At 31.4% G+C, this 21,617-nt stretch overlaps 3 protein-coding genes across 4 annotated transcripts in view; 2 read left to right on the top strand and 1 right to left on the bottom strand.

Annotated features, from left to right (window-relative positions):
* Nucleotides 1-987: 987 nt before the first annotated feature.
* Nucleotides 988-4,456, bottom strand: LOC139525265 (uncharacterized). The gene is made up of 2 exons (XM_071320465.1): nucleotides 4,453-4,456; nucleotides 988-3,324 (listed from the first exon to the last, which is right to left on the bottom strand). The coding sequence occupies exons 1-2, from the start codon at nucleotides 4,454-4,456 to the stop codon at nucleotides 2,300-2,302; spliced, it is 1,029 nt and encodes a 342-aa protein (XP_071176566.1). The 3' UTR covers nucleotides 988-2,299.
* A 9,797-nt stretch (nucleotides 4,457-14,253) lies between these two features.
* The window catches only part of LOC139524546 (calmodulin-beta-like), a 42,856-nt gene continuing 35,492 nt past the window's right edge, over nucleotides 14,254-21,617 (top strand). The window contains exon 1 of one of the 2 annotated variants that reach the window (XM_071319396.1): nucleotides 14,254-14,472. The gene's annotated coding sequence lies outside the window, so the exon portion shown is untranslated. The remainder of the gene's footprint in view (nucleotides 14,473-21,617) is intronic. The other variant, XM_071319394.1, reaches the window with a different exon arrangement.
* On the top strand, nucleotides 14,817-20,160 carry LOC139525264 (calcium-responsive transcription factor-like). Its single transcript, XM_071320464.1, has 7 exons — nucleotides 14,817-14,965; nucleotides 16,112-16,245; nucleotides 16,912-17,096; nucleotides 17,896-18,003; nucleotides 18,770-18,919; nucleotides 19,485-19,730; nucleotides 20,041-20,160. The coding sequence occupies exons 1-7, from the start codon at nucleotides 14,952-14,954 to the stop codon at nucleotides 20,158-20,160; spliced, it is 957 nt and encodes a 318-aa protein (XP_071176565.1). The 5' UTR covers nucleotides 14,817-14,951.

Below are 21,617 nucleotides of genomic sequence, written 5' to 3'. Positions count from 1 at the left end.
TCTCCTTAGTTTAATATTGATAGTATATTAATATTTAATATCAGAAAAGAAGAGATAAATATAGTATAATATTATTTTTATTTTTGATACTGACTGTATGATCAAGAATACCAAGCGACCCCGATTGTCAATATTTTGATCAGTTGAATTAGAAAATTGCGATTTAGAAAAGCACATACCTTTTGATGAGGTGACAATTACTCCACTCAAGCACAACCGGAGAAATCTCTCACGATTTTCATTGCAGAACTAATTGTTCTGCGTGTGTAGATTGCCAGCCGTGATATACATGTAGTTCCTCTAGAAAAACATAAACTTTAATACTTCCCTCATCATTCTCTTTTACATTACATAATTAGTTAAAACAGCTTTTCAAATTTCCAATGGTAAAATAATGTCCTACCATTTTAAAATTGTTTTAGTCTATAGTTGCATTATTTTCTGATTTTGAAAATTTAATATTTTGCCCTATCTTCGGTAGCCAGGATCCACGTGGAGATGAGGGGAATGGGTCATAACCCTTGGCAAGCGAAGATGGTTCTAAAAGGAGTCAATTTAAAATTTTCAATAATCAAATTGCCCTTTACGAAATATTTACTTAAGGAAAGTTATTTACTAAATCTATAATAAGTCATAATAGGTGCAATAACACGTAATGAGGAACTGAAACGTTTACATGTCATCAAACAAAGAGAAATTGTGATTTTTAAACATCAGAATGAATATACATTGATTACAACGAAACCTTGCCCTTGTGGTCATCAAGTTATGCATAAGTAATTATAATAAGTAAGTATATAAGTAAGTAGGTAAATAGTTTATCAAACATGTTAAAGTGTCACATCTTGTTGACATAAAAATAAGTAACATTATATAAAAATATACAAATAAAGCAATATAAAATAACCATCCATAATAAACGACTTATGAGACACTATAAAAATTCAAATTCTATGAAAATTTAATAACAAAATTGACCATCAAAAGTTCATTATCAATAGTAGAAAGAAAAAAAATTAAACTGCAAAAGAAATATATTTTTTCACAACAGTTCATAATTTCAATAAGTTTAGTATCTTTACATGTATCTAAGCGCTGAAAATCTTGAATAAATTTAGAAAATACGTAAAAAAGATTTTATAATATTCTTAATGGCCATGGTAAATACAGATAAATTGTATGTGTCCATCCCATTTCATCGCGTGAAGCTATGTTTGATGTTTGAAGAAAATAAACAGCTGCGCCACGAGCTCATGATACGCTCGTCGTCTTGTGTGGAAAGTTTTATGCACATGTGAACCCCCCCTTGTTTTTCAAAAAACTCAATAACTCTCAAATAATGTTTTGAATCATCACCAAAAAGTAAACAGATATTAAGATTTCAGCAGATTATTCAACGTGAAGAGTCAAACATTAATTTTATGGTTCAATAAATTCAAAATAAATATTAGCCATTCATTAAATATAATTAAAGTGTGTAAAGTTTAAGTAATAATCCACAAACAGTTTTTGAGATACGGTGCGACATGTGAAAAACACATCCCTGTTTTAGTTATAAAGTCCCGTAACTCAAAAAGTTTAAATCTTGTTTTCACAAAAAAAGTATACAGATAGATAGTTTGACTATCATAAGAAACAACTATTTGAAGTTTCATGAAATTTGGATAAGTGGTTCTAAAGTTACGGTGCTGAACAGATTTGTTCCCAAGATTCCACCACCATAAAGTATATACAGTTTGTTATTTTATATTATCACTCCAATGGATCGAGTTTTTGTTATTGAAGCACCCAAAGCGCAGCTCGCTACTCTGGCCAATTAATTTCATGATTTTGCATTTTTGACGAAAGTTAAATGTTCGTCCATCCACACACCAAGATATTTGTATGAATCAAATTGAATATAGTCAAAAATTTTACCAGAGTATCGGAATGAACAATCTGAACGTTGCATTGACTGTGGACGGAAATGGACAATTTAGTTTTACTTATATTTACGGATAACTTAGTTACTTAGTATAAGAAACGTATGTATATATATGTTCCGTAGTGTGTTGCATTTCAAGGAGTTTGTTAGGACAGTGACTTGTAAATGTGTCCTTAATTGATTTCAATTTGCGTAATGACTACAAACCATTAAGATTAATCAGATAAAGTTTCATAGTTTATAAAAAACAGGAAATGTCCGATCAATTAAGTTCCAGTTCTATTACAAAAAATATAGTGTTTGGAGAGCAAATGTCCTATTTTGTTGCAGGTAAAAAAGCGTAAACGTCCTGCGTCCATATATAATTATAGAACTTTAGGTTGGGAAATAATTCACTTTGTCACCTCTAGATATACTAGCTATTCGTGATCCATCGAATTCTATTATTTTTCTAAATTTGTTAAATATCCTTATTATAATAATATTCAAAACTGACTGGTCAAATCTGTGACATTTAGTCCATAGCAAAAACTTCCACAAGTCTTTAGAACATGGTTTTAAAAAACGCGGGAAAGGATGTGACATACAATTTTCTGTCAAGGCACATCCTACCCAGGGTTTTATTATCGTATTTACAACAAAAGGATTTCTGGAAATTACTATCCAACCACTTTCAAGTTCAGGATAATTATACAAGCATTCTGTTTCATCCAAATATCCAAAGGTATCTGGTTTTGTGTGTTTAGACACTACCCATCTAGGGCTTTGTTGTAATTGGATGCCAACTAATTTTGCTTTTTGGAAAATGTTATCGAGTTTTTCTTTTATTCCACGATTTAAAAATCGTATGCATGAATCTAACCACATTACAAAATTAAAATCCTTTAAGACGTCGAAAATAATCAAAGGTTTCCACGCATAGGCTCCCAATAAGCGGACATGTGGTGGAAATTGATGAAATTTAAACGTCCTCACTTCACATTTGCAATAATCTTTCATCGCTTCATTCTCTTTCTGTGTTAATCCAATGTCATAAAATATCACTTTTATATTCTTATAAATTGGAATCAATTTTGTGTGAATTGACTTTATTAATGCTTGGACTTCATGGAAATGATCACTTGAAGCTGCGGTCACTATCACAGGTATATCATTATTTCTGTTATTGATCGAATCAAATTCCACATATTGTTCATCTAGATCAGTATTTTCTACACACGGCGCATTCGTATTTATTTTGTAGTTTATAACTTTTCGTATGTTTGATTCAAAATCTGGATAAAAATTATCAAAACATGTCTCTCTAGAAATGTTATATAGAACAGGTTTAATATAATTAGAGATATTTCTCAATTGCTTACCCCATGTTCCAATTATTTTGTTAATATCTTCTCTTTTAGCTATATTACATTTATCCTACAGTTTCCAATGCATTGGTAACATTATTTTCCCGCTGGAATAGTTGATATATTGCAATGAAACAATCCAAGCAATTAACAAAAATATAAAATATAAAAGAAATCTCCACAAAATATATCTAGGTTTGATGCGATACATTCGTTATTGTATATTATTATACACTAGTAATTATCATACTGTTACACACAAACGCCTTAGAGTTTACTGATGATGTACGTGTATCCGCCTTAGGGTTTATGTGTATCTATTACATCTATCTACGTATATAAACGTTAAAACGATCAAACGACCAAACGCCAAGCTTCGCTATATTGATAGGTAATGGTTATAACGTGGTTTATGACCCATGGCGTATTTCATTTTATGTCGTATTAAATTTGATTTGCAAAGTATTAGAGTACTAGGTTATTATTTGAATCATACAAACCTGTAGTAGTTTTTAGATTGGTTAAGCCAAAAAAACAAAACTGTTTGACAAAAATACACAGTTCCACGTCTAGCGTCCAAGTATTTAAAACACAGAGTACCCAACATGCACCCAATCAGCTAAAAAAGCAGCGGAAATCTCATAAATTTTCTTTGAGAATAAACAATCTGTAATTTTATGATTTGACATTATGCATGTCTTTCAACATAGGTAGCCTATATTTAAATATATATTAAAAAAACGCTCACAGTATATATCAACAGATGATGTATTTAGTAGAAAATGAAAAATTTACCCTCGTCCACATCAAGTCACCTGTTTTAAAAAATGAGCAAATAAATTTTGTTAAAACCACCCGTTTCTGAAAAAAATGAATAGTCAACTTGCGATTAAATTGTTCTAAATGCTCGAAGATATAAAACAAAACATCGATATTCGATTTTTAAGAATGTGAAAATGTGCAAATTGGTTACCAGTCTTTTATGTGGTTCGTGTTGCTTAGTCCATAGTTAGTTATGTTATTTGTTGTGTAACATTGTTTGTATGTTTGTCTTTTTGGCCACGGCCTTGTCAGTTTATTCTCGATCTATGAGCCGTTTTAATTTCCCTGTGGTATCTTTCGACCCTCTTTTTTACTCCTCATTACAGAATCATTGATCGTTTTATTTATGTTGTTTCAAACCCATTTTTACTTTAATTCAAGATGGCTTCAAAATTAAATTGTTGTTACTATAAATATAGTAAATAAGGATAAATCTACATATATACCGGGGAGCACTTCCAACTCAATTGATAGGTTGAAACGCTAGGGTTCTGTTACTCCACATTTTTACATAAGTTAGATCTTGAACTGAAAATAACATCTTCCCAAATTGGTTGGGTTTTGTATAATGTGTTGAAAAGTGGAATATTTTAGGCTTATATGTAATATTTACTTAAAATTAGTTGAGACTTTCGACTGTGAAAAATGGCAGTGCAATTCATATCACAAGGAATTATTTCCACACAAATTTAACATATTTTCAAGCTGGAAAATGTGATACATCCCAACGGCAAGTCCTATCTCCTTGTATATATAGGAAGTGGCCCCCGAGTTTTGTCTGGATCATAAATAAAGGTAGGTGAAAATAGTGACAAAATGGGTACAATTTGGGTACACTTTGGTTGATGTAAAGAAATAGAATAATATCTATTTCACAACCGTCTTAATTGTTATCCTTTATCTATAAAGTAGAAAGATGAATTATAGTATAAGAGTACTTAATTATATATAGTGCATCAGGATATGATTAAAATAAGTTAATTCGTATTTTAGGAAATAATAAGGATTACAGAAGTAAAACCGTTTTTCCGGTTTAACATTTGATAATGTTATAGAATCAAATTCATAACAGTGTGGTCGACGGTAAAACGTTAATTAGTAATTCTACTGAAAAATTTACCTATTATAACTTGTTTGTCGTTGGCGATGATTTTATGCTCACTCAGTCTATCGGAGGCCTTCAAGTGGGGATTTAAATAATCACTTGTTACACATTTTGATACATAAAATGAAACTTTCTTTTCACAAATCATTTAAGGAATTTGTTTTAAATAATTGTTATACCATCACTTACAACAGTTTCACTTTTTAGAATATTAATGTCCAGAGCTGATATCAATAAATAATAATAAAAAAAAAAAAAAAAAAAAAGTTTATTCATGGTAAAAAAAACAAAAAAACTTTTAAGTTATAAATGGGGACCCGCGTTATTTCAGAAAATATCTTATTGATTAAGAGAACAAAAACTTCTACGTTGTGATCATTTTAGAGTGGCCTACTATTTATTCAATGCTAACCATGTGGGCTTTGTTTTGTTTTTATACCATAACTCGGTTCGTTCATTCAGATATTTGTCAGTTTGCCTTGGCTCTTCAAGTCCAACACACAACTTCTCACGAAATTGGTATTTTTCTTACAAAAATTACATCCATGTGATGTATTCTTTTCATGGAGAATGAATGTTGCACCTTATTTTATTTGTTGTCGTTTTTTTTTTTTTGTGTGTATCATTGACGTATAAGACAACCTGACTCTTCTTTATTCAAATTTAAAAACATACGAGATGGCAATTATGACACAAAATAACTAAATTAAACTTACAGCAGAAGAAAGATAATGAACATCGCTTCTATAGTCTTCTAAATATCGAAGTCACAAATTGGTCTTTTTAAAAACCATGTAAATCATAAACAATTATTTTATTTCAATGAAAATCAAACTGTTGAATTTTTCCGCTGCGAGCGAATTTTTAATTTAAAATCAATAAATGTTGTTATTTGTTTTCTTGTTGGAAGTTGCACTGTGTAGTTTATACTCTTTTTTTTTAATGCCACTCAATTCCAACACAGACCAAAAAAAATGGTAAGTTCAAGAAATAATTGATGCAAACTATACTTTATTGTAGTTTTAACATGGGTAGGCATTATATTAGTGATTATTTTTGCCCGAGCGATATCGAAAAACTATTATAAAAAGTGTACTAGTTCATTGTAAATGTACGTCATACTTAAATCCTAAACATATAAATAAGCAAAAATTAATAAACATACAAGACTACCAAAGGCCAGAGACTCCTTACTTTTATGATTTTGTAAAAAAATGCATCTTTTTAAAATAGTCGAAAACAAAATTGTCTGTCCAATGGAAAAGTCGAAGCCCAAAACAGATGAACGGTGCATTATAGAAACATAGAAGCTGGTTGCAAAAGTTGACGACAAGATCTATTTTATAACTTGAGTATGGCCTAATAGTATTAACCTTAAATAAATATATTTATAGCAATTCCCTTGATACGAAAGATCTACATGTTGCCTTGGGCTTTTTTTTTTTGCTCTTTGGTTGGGTTGTTGTCTCAATGACAATTCAATTCTCATTCTTATCATAGATATAAGTGCATGTTAAAATAAGAATATGTAGTGTGATAGACAATCAGATAAATTCTTTCCAGGGACCAACAGGCGTTAGCAAGCTATTGGTCTCCGTATGGCATTCGACCATTAGCAAAATACATACTTTATAGAATGAAAGCTCCAAGAGGTCTTGGCATGAAAAAAACAAACACAAAAGTTGAGCGAGAGAGAAAAATAGGGATACCGCATGAAAATTGGAAAATGGTCCGCAACATTACTTTAGTCAACTCACTAAGTTGAAATTAAAGACCTGGCGAATTTTAGCCTTTTTCAATGGATGTGATGTATGTTTAAAAAAAATCATGGTTTGTTGTTCCGGACCATATGAGTATTTGGACCATACGCATATGTCATGACGATACGTGTATACTCATAAGGTCCAACCATACACGTATGGTCCGACCGTACGCGTATGACGGGTATGGTCATGCGCGTATGGTCCAAATACTCATAAGGTCCGGAACATATTTTATTTGCGATCACAAAATGCACGAAGACGTCCATTTCTATGTAAATTGGGTCGATTTTAATATAAACTAGAACACACCCGTGATATCGCGGGTCCGTGACTTAATTAAAGTATAGAACTTTGCGTATTATTTCTTTGTGTGGCAGAAATATTTTGACTCAAACAAAAAATATAGACAGAATATACTTCTGCCCTATCTGCGTACTTGCAAGTTATTGGAAAGTCAAAAAGCTATTTGGATTAAACCGTGAAATTTGAATTTACGTGAATGTATTGGTAAAATGTTAGACAAATTGTATATAGGAAACTTGAAATTATTTTGTTATTTTTGTGTCATGAATTTTCATTGATGCCATCTCGTATGTTTTTATCTGATAAAGTCATGCCGATTATAAGATGCACAGTTTTCTCTGCTTTAAAAAAGCTTTCTGTTTGAACCCGTCGACCTTGAACTTATCAATTATTGGTAATATTAATTATTTGGAAAACAAAAGTGCCTGGAATGAAGTATTTTTTAATCAACATCATTGTCCTATATTAGTTATTTGATCTTTGATTCGCTGTTTTGCGTCATGCCGGCTAACAAATTGAAAACTGTACCTATACGCCTTAATTTAAGTCCAAATTTTTAGTATTCGTATTGTCATCTTAGAAAGTCATACTGATTAAAATACTATAATAGGGAACAATGTGACAATGGTTGAATTTAGTAGTGTCAACCCTGTGGTTATGACCCGTGTATATAGCAAAATCCTAAATACACCGTATGGTGGTGCGCCTGTTAGATGCGGAACGTACAGTGAAGGTAATAGGTAACAGGTGAATATACTATTGGTATCGGTATCGGATTCGACCCGGAACTTGTTAATTATTGGCAATATTTATTATGTGGACTGCAAAAGGGTCTGGAGTGGTGTAATTTTTAATCAACACCAATGTCCTATATTAGCTATATATAAAGTTGAATTCTTTGATTTGCCGTTTTTACCTGATGACGGCTGACAAATTGGACCTCGTCATTTTAGTATTATAGATAAGATGAATGCGTTTCTGTTGCCAAGTGTTTTTCACAAGTATAGTAGCAGTATAGCAGAACAGTTTAAGTTTCCTATATACACCAAATGATACATGTTGCCAATACAATAACGTAAATGCATGCAAATTTCACAAGGTGTAATCCAAATAGCTTTCTTACTATCCAATAACTTTCAAGTACGAAAAAGACAGGGTAGAAGTATATTTGGTCTATATATTTTGTATTTGCACAACTTTTGAAAGTGGATTATGCATTCCACCGTGTATCATCGTACAGCGGATATAGGTACTAACCAAGCGGGCGTGAGCGATTTTGATCTTAGACGGTAAAGAAAATCTTTGTTTTGTTCACATAATATCAATATGTACTTCAATCTAAACATAATTGCTGTTTTAAGAAATGATTTGGTCGTATGTTGATGGTTAGAGATGTCTCATTATTTCCCCAAAACAAGAGGGATTACTAAATCATTGTAAAAGCATGTGCAAATACTTGTCAAAGAAGTTGGCCCTCGTCTCATCCGATATAATTCTATATTCATTGCAACTCTTTTTCTATAGAAGGTCAATGTGTGTGTGTCATAAGTATAGCTGTTTCAATGATTGGCATTGAAATCTTTCATACATATGTTATTTTTCGATATTTTATCCCTAAAAAAGTGTTGTGTACGGTGTTTAGCTGACCACATAAATCCTTATGTACGGTGCATAGTTATGTTGTTGTACACCGTACACAAAAACATTATTTTTCATACTCGTTTATTACCCAAATTGTTCAAGGAAAGAGTAATCACAGGTAGGTTTATGATTGGTGACTATTACTTTTGCCCTGTATTAGGTTTCTTTCAGATAAAACATGTAAATGTCTCAACAACTGTATCGAAATGTTGACATTCACAACTATTTGCGCTTGTACAAGTTAATTGTTCTTATTAGAATATCAAATTTGTTTTATGAATAGGAAAAAATCGATGCGAAAATTATTTGGGAGCAGGAATTTCAAATGTTGAGAAATGTACATTGAATATTGATCAAGCAAAACAAAGATTTTCGTTACCGTGTAAGGTCAAAATCGATCATGCCCGCTTGCTTAGTACCTATATCCGGTGTACTGATGATACACGGTGCATTCGTTCTAAAATAAAATTAGACCAGATAAAAGTTAAAAGATGACATAACTCGACAATCGCAATTGTTAAATCGCTTTGACGTCCTAAAAAGATAATCAATCAATACATGCATTGCAACTTTTAAAGCCAGTAAGTCATTCTTTTTTCTGAAAGAACATGGCTTTGCGATATCATATTATGAAAATTGATTGTCGAAACATAACAAAAACACAAGTAAAGGACGTTTAATTAATCAATATAAATCAAAACACAAATTCCTGATTAGTATTTCGAATTATTTTATTTAGGCGTTGAGAACCTTTGGTGACCCCACAATTTAAATGTCTATACTAAGGACGTCGTGAGCAATGGGCGTTATAGACGAACGTTCACCTAATCTGTCCCAGTCAATGGGATATTAAAGTGCGCCAATCAATGTCCACAGCCACACTGTTATGAATTCTATTATAATTTGATACAGCTCTGCGGTGACAAATAGGAATCACTTGTGTCGTTGTTGTTCAAGTAGTCTCTTGGACCCTTGCAGGATTATTGATACATATTATAACTTGTCTTAATTTTATAATCAAATGTGCAATACTTCCAAGAAATACAAATCTGTGCAAGCGCAGTGGAACTCTCTCTCTAGCTGTGTTGCAGATTTGATAATCTAATACAAGCAGAAATGATCGGCGTTCTCGTTCTTGGTATGAAAATCTTAGAGCTTTTATTATATATCAGCTTAATCAAGTTCACTTCTTCATCGTCCTGTCAAGCTCAAGTCTCAGTGAAGAAGAATCGGTTAAGTTTTTGATTAATCCTTCCAGGCTAAAAACAGCTTGCATTGAGAGAATTCCACTGCACTTGTACAGATTTGTATTTCTTGGAAGTATTGCACATTTTAAAATAAAAATAAGATTCAAAACGTGCGTGTTGCATGCGGGTATGTTTTAATATTCACTTACAACAGAAAATGATCAAATTTTCTTTTACAAAAAAAACTTGCTTCCTGCCATCAAATTAAACTATTGCAAAATACATATGATAACATTACAATATCATCGAACCATGCGTGTATATCATGATTTATACTGCACTCGTTCTATTTGAGCAGTCAAAATGCGTTGACTGTATATTTCTATGTCAAATTCAGTCACTGACCCGATATCACTTTTCCTCATGAATATTTAAATAGCAGTTGCCGAAACTATATTTAATCATGCATACGACCTCTCCAACCTGTTCTCGTTTAATTCCGATGTATACAACGAAGCGTGGAACGACTCAAACTTATTTCCTTTACAATTTTTGGAAAAAAACATATTTCACTTGTTAATATTTTTTTTTTAAACCATTAAATCATTATGTTTTCTGCTTATTGTGGATATTTTATTCCATTCTCAAACGAATTTGTTCACCATCGATTGTGGATTTCAACAGGTAATGTACATTTCATTGCGTTGTATATTTCTCCGCCTGATACCGGTATCTCAGGCCTTTATAAAGGGGGGTTTTCCCAATATTTAAATCAAATAAACAACATTTAAACATCAAACAACAATTGATTTTTTTTTCTAGATTGCAGTATAAAGACAATAATAGTGCAATGACTTGACATATCAACGATATAAGGATTCGGCCCAAACAGGGGGAAAGCTCTGCAGAGCCTGGCATTTCCCCGTTTCTAAGCCTCATCCTTATATCGTTGATATATGTCAATTCACTGCACTATTATTGTCTATATAATAGTCATGAATACATTTGTACAACACCGTCATTTATGAATACCCTGGTTACAAGTATGATGACATTGGTTACAGATTACTGTACTAGAGGATGTACTTACATGTAGGTGATGTTTAGGAATTTGTGTCAGTGGTTTTTTTCCTATGATACAGGGTAAAATATTTTGCCCGATAACACCCGTTTGTCTTTTCATTTAAGACTTTAATAGCTCATAAAAGCTCATTAACAAAAAATTAAGCTGATTTTAGATTTCTTATACTTCGTAATGAGACCCAAATAATTCCTATTCAAATAGCAGAGTCAGCCTTGTCCCGCCATTTAAAAAAATCATATATCTCGAAAAGGAGCCCCATCACCTATCAATATTTATAGCTTATTTTGTTCTTTAACTAATGCTCTGATCGACTTATTGTATCACTTTTAAATTCTATATAGATATAGAAATATATGGTATGAGTGCCAATGAGACAACTCTCCATCCAAATAACAATTTATAAAAATAAATAATCTATATATTTTTACTTCTCCTTGTACATCCTTGATGTCAGATAATAATTTTGTTTGATTTTGCCAACGTAAAAGCAATTTCATCATTAGTGGCACCATGGGCACAGGCACTTAATTGTTTCTACCCACTATCAACGTATATTTACGAGTGTTGATAGTGGGTTTTCCCATGGATAGAAACAAGTGCCTGTGATTATTGTTTTTTTTTTTTTTACTTTTGGTCTTTCATCTTATTATTTGCTGTTGTTATCTTTGCTGCATGGAATGTGTATCACTGTACCTAACAAACGATAATTCCTCCATTGATCAGTCTGTTCAATGGAGAAATTATCGTTTGTTAGGTGCAATGAACATTACTTTTTTGTGTATATTTAATAGTTCAAAATAATTTTAAAGAGACACTTTAATAAAATACCATAAATGATAGGGGAGGGACACCACAAACTCTATGTCACACTGAAGAAACTTAAACAACGTATTTCATTCTTGTCACGTGTGAATGACTAAATTCAAACGACAAATTCACGTGTTTTTTTTACCTATATGTTGCAATTAAATCATCATTACACAATTTTAAAATAACACGCTATTTGATTTTGAGAGAAGTGTACATTTTAAGCTAATAATGTTATCTTTGACTAGGTATAACTCTTCCTCGAATATTTCCTACCGAATTAGACAACACCGTGTTTGTACTTACACGAGTAACATGACGGGTGCCACATGTCGGAATATGAGCTTTGATGCATGTATAACATCCACGCCTTTTTTGTGGATATTGTCACGCTCACTGTCCGTTTAAATGAACTTTCAATTTCATTTTAGGCCGTTGATGAAGATTTAAGTCACACACATTGATAAACAATTCATTAGTATAACAAATGCATTCCATTATATTGACAACAATGTGTAATAAAAACAAATATGAATTGTTTTACATTGTCATTTGGGGGCCTTTTATAGCTGACTATGCGGTATGGGCTTTGCTCGTTGTTAAAGGCCGTACGGCGACCTATAGTTGTTCGTTTCTGTGTCATTTTGGTCTCTTGTGGCAAAGTGTCTCATTACCAATCATACCACATATCTTTTTTATATGTACAATAGGTCAAAATGTCAAAAACAGGGGTACAACAGTCAACATTGTGTTATAATGTTGAACTAGTCCGAGGAAAAGGTCTGACGCTAAGCAAAACATCTCGTCTACATGTATCACTGCTTGAAAACATAGCAGTCGTACTTAAATGTGATATTGTTTACTAAACATAGCAGTCGTACTTGAATGTGATATTGTTTACTAAACATAGCAGTCGTACTTGAATGTGATATTGTTTACTAAACATAGCAGTCGTACTTGAATGTGATATTGTTTACTAAACATAGCAGTCGTACTTGAATGTGATATTGTTTACTTTATTCTCGTCATGATTATGATTGTAATATTTGTCACTGAATATTGAGCATTACAAGAACGATCCATTACCATTCGCCTGTTATCACGTATTGCTATGTCACTTCTATAGGAAAATAATAATAATAATACATTTAAAACTCGATCTCAATAATGTTTATTGGTTCACTGTGGTTTACTATCAGTCTAGTTAATTGAACAGACAATGTACGGGTTCGAGACAAAAAAAAGAAAACAGAAATATAGATAGGAATTTCGGCTCGACTGTGTGATTTTAAACTGTGCTTCTCGTTCTTTATATAGATAAGACAGTTACTTTTTTCTGTTTGAGTTGCTTTACACAAATTCTCACTTGAATGGAGACCTGTCTCATTGGCACTCATACATCTTCTCATATTTATATTTAAAGTAGTGATATGCACAAAACGTTTACGTCCATCAGACATAAACCAAAAAAAAAAACATACCCCACCCCACCCCTACACACACATACCACATGAAAAAAGTGTTATGTATATATAAACACAGCCAATGACGTGTTTCCCCAAGTTTATAGAACATCATGAACATATGGTCGAGGTTTTTTACACACACCATCTATAAAAACAATCAATGTAGAACCACGATACGAATTATAATAAGTCATTTAATACGTAAGCTGTATTTATATTATCTAGAACTTTTAGATAAGAAATTTGACTGATGGTCGACATTGACACATTGACAAAATTATGGTTTTCATCTTTTAACAAACAAACAAAAAACCACAGGAAGGTGAGCTCCCAAAAACATTTAGACTAATAATTATGTTAAGTAAATTTTAAGTTTTCTTGTAAATTCGGAAAGCCAAACCATCGAAGCTTTCGTGACTTCAATTAAAACTTTAATTAACTTTATTTGATTTGTATCATGACTGAATTTCAATAACGGAATAGTATAATTAAAATATTTTTTTATGCTTGAAATAACATAGTCATTTAGCCACGCCAGTTCAGGTTATAATTATTGAGTAATATACACACGAAGATACATGAAAATTTCTCAATCATATACCAAAATCTCGTCATACAAGGAGTCTCACATGGGATTACGATGACTTTTTAGTCATTAGAAAAGTTGTTTTGTAAGTCATATGACCTCTTTTGCACCTCACTGAATCTGAAGCTGTTCTGTTATCGTATATTTTATCATTGATTAAACATACTTAAAAACTGTTGAAAAACCCTACCTCACACATTTGGGATTTAAAAATAATTATCAAAAGTACATTACCCGTTAAGCATAATAAAACTCGGGAAAAATTAGATAAATAAATGTTGAACTGGTCAACTAAGAAGCATAGAAGTTGTAAAATAGACAAATGTCGGCAAGCATGACTTATTGATATATTGTTAGTGATTATAATTTATACATAAAACGATCGTGAGACAGATGTTAAGTTAATAGGATCACATTGTGTCAACAGAGGTTTTGAGGGTAGGTCGTATTTATTATAATTGCACTAATTGTTTAGGTATTCTTTATAGTTTGTGGTCATTAGATCAATCTCGATAATTGACCTTGCCGTTCTGAACATGCATGAAATATTTGTCACTGGGCGTTCAACAACGAATTATTAATCAATCAATTGATTGACCTTGTGATAAATTGTCAAGGTTAATATTAAGATCAACAACTGCCTGTGTCCTACTGGCCTAACTGTTTCATTGGAAATGGGATTTTTCAGATACCGCTCAGTCATTTCGGTCCGGCTTTGTTTCAGATACTCCCTTTTCAATCCGCATATCGACTTTATTTTAGAATTTCGTGCTAGATTGTGACAAGGCGGCAAAATTTAAAAGTTTTATATTAAACCTAAGATGTCGACTCGTATATGAAAATTAGTGTATGATTTGGTGTGAAAATGTTCATACTAGACTGTAGTTAGTAGTTTACCAATTGCCAGTAATTTGCAAATGGAGAAAAGCAGGTATAAAAGTCTTTGAAAATATAACACACACATTAATAATGAGGGGGGATAGGACCTTTATCGGGACTCCGGGATCGGGTGTTTTTAAGATCGGGATTTCGGGATTGATCCTTTCGGGATCCGGGAATCCTTTTTTCGGATTTCGGGACGTCGGGATTTACTTTATTTAAATTCGGGACCTCAGGATTTCGTTTTTTTAAAGTCCGGGATTTCGGGATCAGGACCCCTCCTATCCCCCTCAATAATTATTTATATCTTAAGCCTTAAGGTTGATCAAGGTTCATCAAAACATATAAAGGAATATGCAAAAATAAAACAAATTTCATCCTACCCCCACCCAGTATCTTACTAGCATGTAGTCCAAATAATTATGACGTCTTGAAAGGCTATTATATTTTTTTTCTTTGACGCCGTAAGACGTCAAAGAAAAAAAATATAATAGCCTTTCAAGACGTCATAATTATTTGGACTAACTAGCATGCAGACGGGATCAAGACCCTTCCTACCCCCACCACTACTGGTCTGTCAGAAATTTTGCGGTGGGATTATAGCTATATACGCTCCCTTTAATTTGAATTTAACTTTTATATATCTAGTGTATGCCAGGTCTTAAAACTTTCCAAACTGTAAGTCTCTGTACACTTAGTAATTTTTAAGGTGAAAAAACAACCATAAGTCATGTAAGTCATAATCACTTACGTAAGTGAAACTATCAGAGGCATAGTACTTAAAGCGTTTCTGGGATGCCTGCCCCCTTTTTGTGTTTGGAAAATTCACTTGATTCTATGAAAATCATTTATTATATATACTATATTTATATGAACATTATCTTCAATTGTTCTGCCATAAACGAATTCAACTAGGTCAATCAATCAGGAAAAGAAAGAGACAACATTACAATAGAAATGGGACCTGATCTGGTACTACAATTCAATATCTGATTAATTGTTAAATGTCATGTATATTGAGTATTCATTGACAACAATTTTGGATATTATGTAGACCATCCGGGTGCGGGAATTTCTCACTACATTGAAGACCTGTTGTTTTTTTATTTGGTCGGGTTGTTGTCTCTTTGACACATTCCCCATTTCCATTCTCAATTTTATCATTTTCATTTTTATAGTTGATTTGATTTAATTATAGATCATCTTATGAAGTCCTTTGTACAAATTCATTGCCTGAAGTAGAGCAAGCCATTAAAGACCATGAGATTGCTACTTGTACTAGGTTTTGTAGCTACAAGAAGGAGAAATTATTTGGCAAGGAAACAGAGATTGGTAACATTATTTTATGTATTATATACAATAAGTCTTACATGTATTTATCAGTTTTATCCTGCAATTAACAATTCTATACACAAACAAAAAGCTGTAAAGATGAACCAAAAATATTCTCTTCTGTAGCAAGCAAAATGTTACTTCACTTTATTTTTATTTTTTATTTTGTATAAATTTAATTATTTATGCTGATTTACACATGTCACTATAATTTAATAAACATCAACAATACAATTTAAAGAGGGACAACATCAAAAGATCGATGTATCGATCATGTCGATGTAGGATAAAAAAAACTTAAATCAAATAGTTTACGTGTGGGGGTTAAGATTCTGCAAGTTTTGTATATATAAAATCGATTTTTACATATATCCCTATTGGTCGATAAATTTTTCCCAAATTACTATGTGAATCAAGTTTTTTATTCTACATTGAACTTTTGATGTCGTCCCTTACTTACTTACTTGAAATGTATCTTACAACTGACAGTACCCAAGGTAACCAGTGCTTGAACATACTTTAATAAAGTGGCCCAGCCCACAGATTATTAGTAAAAATGGTTTACACAAATGGTTTACATAAAAAAAACAGATATATACTTGTTTACATGTATACTTTATGTTAATAATTCTTTTTTTTTTAAATTTATTAACCTTACTTTTGCAGACATATCAAAGTTAAGATGTGACATCAGATTTAATGATGCTCAAGCTAACACTCAACCCTATATTCCTGGGGATGGTGTCCCCTTTATTATTATTGGGAAAAAACTTCTACAGTGTCATCAAGGAAAAGACAGAAATAAGAAGAAAAAAGAAAAATATAAACAGTTAAAAGATACACAGTCAAAGGTATTATAAATTACAATACATAAATATTTTGAGCAATATGATTTATAATTAAGAATTGAATGTTTCTTTTTGTTTCTTCATTGGGGTGTAAAAGCGTTGACCAAAGTACATTTTATATGAAGCGCGGAAGCTAAAACCCCAAAGATTCGTATACATGAACATGATGAAATACAATAAACAATTATTTGAAGAAATTCCATATGATAGTGCATCCTTCAAGAGGGAACAGCAAATGTAACTTTTTATCAGTATTTGATTAATTAATGTCAAACTCAGTTAAAGTGATACTCTCTGGAGTTTTAATACATTTATCTGACCAAACATATTTAATGGTCTTTTGAAATTGAAATTTCTTTATAATCAAAGATATAAAAGGGTAAAACAGAGGAAAGTGTTTAAAAGGTGACAAATTTATTGGAAAAGCAAGGTGTGATTATTGCGACTGTGTTGCCTCTAAATAAGAACATGATAATGAACCAAAAGTCCAGGATTTTTTAATATATTAATGTACCAGAAGTTGAAAAATATCCTAATATATCTATAGGTCTGTTTTTTGTTAATTAATATTTGAAAAGGTATATATTTTTGATAAAAAAAAATATATGAAAAGGGGGGGGGGTACTGGATCCCTCAGCTGCTCACACCTACCAAAAAAAGTTTGAAGTGGCCCCAGAGGTTCCACATATTATGTTTTCGGTCCACTGGTATTTATTTTAATTCTGCTCAGAGTAATTCTGTCTCTTTCTTAGTTTTCTCATAACAGAAAACCACATTGCATTATACATTTTCTTATAAATAGAATGACCATGCCTTCGTGAAAAGGAAAAGAAGAATACAGGGAAGTAAAAAGAAGGACTGTGATGCAAAAATAAGACTGCGCCACATCATTAAATTTCCAGATTATAAGGTATGCAGCTCAATTTATATTTTGTGTTATATGTGTGTTGACAAAAAATAAAAGTGAGTAAGTAAAAATTGGTTTCCTAAGTCTTAAGATCTTGCCTTTTTAGGTAAGGTTTAATATAAGACTCCACAGTACTTCATAACATTTCTCTTCTGGTTAAATTGTACATAATTTTGAATATGTTTTTATCTTTAGGAAATGAAAACACAAGCAGAAAACACCTCATTAATCATCTTTTACAAAAGCTCTTTAATAATTATCTTTTATGTTAGTGATTGGAATATTTTCTAACATTTAAAAAAACCTAAATTTTCTCATCCTCAACTACATAGTCACATATACATAAATAATGACTTAGACAAACAGATTTGTTTTTCCATTTTTTCATATAAAATTTTTGACACAAACTGCAGGAGTTGGCCGGTTAAAAAAACAAGTCTTACATGTACATACATTTGATAGCCTTTAAACTTATTTTAAGAAGGAAAGAAAATCATGGTAATTTATTCAAGTAATTTCAGAAACATTGACTTTTTTGTAATTCTAGCATTAATTGTTTTGCTTTGTTTTTCTCCTCTTTGTTTTTTCACCTGTATGTTTTTTACATCTTACATATAGATCATTTAAACTATTATGTGATGATTAGATAAAAACTTTTTCACCTTTTTCCATTCTACTAGAATAAATTAAAATTCCTATCTTGTGTATGTACATATTTTAAAAATTTATATTAACAGCTCGTTCAAAGTCACATTTTCTTATGTTGCAGATAAATGTTGATGCAAGCAGACATGAAAAAGACATTACAAGTAGTGCGCTTAAGAGTGCCATGAAGAACAACAAAAAGATAGTATCAGAACATCATTACTACATCATGTTTCCAAATCATAATGAGCATAGCAACCATTTCATGGGAGAAGTTTGTATTTTAATCATATATTCCATATACCTGTAGTCAGTCAGTCACTATTATATGTTCAGAGTTTTCGAATGAGCATGCATTTCATAGTCACTCATTTATTTTTATATTATTTTTTTTTTTCAATACAAATGTCAAAATATATAAGTCATCTTCATTTGAAGTTCAAGGAGACAACCCTGATGTTTCAGAAATATGATTTACAAACTTAAGTTTGCTTATACAATTGAAAATGAACCACCACATGAAATGACACATTTGAATTTGACCTTACTTTTTCACCTACTGAAAGTACTGGTATAAGAATATTTTTTGGTATATGAAAATAAACAGTGCCAATTTTAATACCTATGCAGAAATGCATGTGGTTACCTTGTTGCCTCAACGAAATTATAGAAAGAGTTAGGTTATACTAAAAGATTTACCAGTGGTAAGAAGAAATGTCACCACTTAAAAGATTAAAAGACTTCTAAACTGAAAATTAACTGACGATAATTTTTTTTTATGTATACTACAATTTAAAGATAATTTTTAGCTCTTAATAATTAGAAATTTATATTTCTAGGCAGCAAATTTGATTCAGCCAATTGATAAAGACTTGTCAGGCTACATTGAAGAGATGGTGATGCATCACAATATAACCAGTCCTACAGTGATGCAATTACTCTTAGAAATTTATCTAACACAAACTTTATTCAAAGACAAGAACATCCCATCAAAATTGAATAAAAGGTTTTGGCCCTCCCGTAGAGATATAAAAAATCACATTGGCAGGTGCATGATGAAGATAAGAAACACCAATATTGATCAGGTATGATATATAAACATGTGTATAATAGCAAAGAAGGTTAATACTTATAGACTGCATTAGTATAACTCACCAGTAGAAGCTGTGTCAAGAATCATATTTTTGGGGGGTTTAAACCCTTGTCAGTCTTCACATCTATTAATCTCTCTGTTAGCCTTAAAATTAGTTCAGTTTATTACTTAAGGTTGCCTCAGCCAAATTGTATAAAACTTGTATAACACTAAAACCAAGATCAAGTAAATTGAGGTTGTGTCACTTTTACTGTTCCTGTGGTAACTCACTTTTTGGTAATTCTTTTTTTTTTATGTTAAAGGCAGTGGTTGAACAGCTTGTGGCAAAGTGGAGAAAGGAAAATCCAAGTGATAATTTTTTCTTAAGAACAAAGAAAATAGAGGAAGCAACTATTGGTAAGTTTACATTACTGCATGAATAATATTTTTTTTACAATTCATATACGATTTGCCTATTAGAAATTTTCTAAAGCAACATCTTTTGTAACATATCATTTTGATTGGATAATATCACCAATTCTAATGCAATTAGTTTGTAACAATAACTTTCATTGGACATTGACAAATATTGTGAGGGGTTAGATTCCATGTTCTACCAGTTCGTAACTTGAAGAAAGCCATCATTTTGAATTCTGATTTTTTGGGGATATGTAATTTACCAAAAAATAAAAAGATAGTCACATTTTTATCCTCAAAATCATCTTTTTTAACTATATTGAATTGATTTTGAAGTGTCCAAAAAGTAAATATACGTTTAGTATTTATGTTTAACATCCAGAGTATACATACGTTTTACGAAGGCCAAGCTTAAGATACAATATAGTTATCTTCTAATTTTCATGGCATCACTAATCACAATTGTTTTCAACTAAAGTTACTTTTGTTAAATGTTCATTGGGTACAATAAAAATTTGTAATGGAAATTAACTGAATTTTAGAATTGAAGTGTGCAGATGATTTAGAAGAGATGGGAGAAGTAGACTTTATCATTGGAGACAATTATAACCAAGAGAATGCTGATCATAGTGACAATTTTTTGTATGTGCACCAGACAGAATCCCAAAAACGACTACTAGAACTATATGGAAATGAAATATGCTTAATGGATGCCACATATCGCACAACTCGATATGCCCTTCCCTTATATTTTATTTGTGTGCCAACAAATGTAAACTATATAACCGTTGCTTCATTTATTCCTGAAACAGAAAGTACAGTATCTTTAATTGAAGCTTTAAACATCTTAAAATCATGGAATCCAAAGTGGAAGCCAGAATTTTTCATGTGTGATTACGCAGAGGAAGAAATAAATGCACTTGAGACAGTATTTTCTGGTAAGTTATGGGGATTTCAATATCATTAAGATACAATTTGCAAACAGTTATAAACAAGTTGTAATTAAGCATGAGTTTTTATTTGAATATTGAATTCAATAACTTTCTATGAATAAACTCATCATAGATACCAGGACTGAAATTTTACATATAAGCCAGACGCGAAGTTTGTTTTTATTAAAGATGACATAAGCCACAGTTAAAATTTTAAAAGAGATCAAAGAACTTTATTTTGTGTCAAAATGATTTTTATTAACTGAACCATCAATTGATCCATATACAATATATATGTACATTGTTGGAACATATAAAATTTATTTGTACAAGGTTTAGAAACAGGCTGAAAAGCAAGGCTGTAATTGTTATTTGATATTGAATTAGTCATTATATAACCAATATTTTAAGAACATTGGTGTTTAAAAGTTAAACATTTTGTCAAACTATTTACAACAGAACTACAATGACATTAGCTTAATATATTACTATGTTTTGACAATGAATGTAACATTTTCTTGAATAACACAATTAGTATCTGTTTTCATTCA

Source organism: Mytilus edulis, chromosome 5 (genome assembly GCF_963676685.1).
Source record: "Mytilus edulis chromosome 5, xbMytEdul2.2, whole genome shotgun sequence".
NCBI classification, from domain to species: domain Eukaryota; kingdom Metazoa; phylum Mollusca; class Bivalvia; order Mytilida; family Mytilidae; genus Mytilus; species Mytilus edulis.
The sequence above is the reverse complement of the archived record's forward strand: the minus strand, read 5'-3'. Positions and strand labels throughout refer to the sequence as shown.

Coding starts and splice junctions, on each gene's coding strand:
- LOC139525264 (XM_071320464.1), top strand. Junction 18,004..18,769: donor TTAAATTTCCAGATTATAAG/GTATGCAGCTCA, acceptor CTTATGTTGCAG/ATAAATGTTGATGCAAGCAG. Junction 19,731..20,040: donor GAAACACCAATATTGATCAG/GTATGATATATA, acceptor TTTATGTTAAAG/GCAGTGGTTGAACAGCTTGT.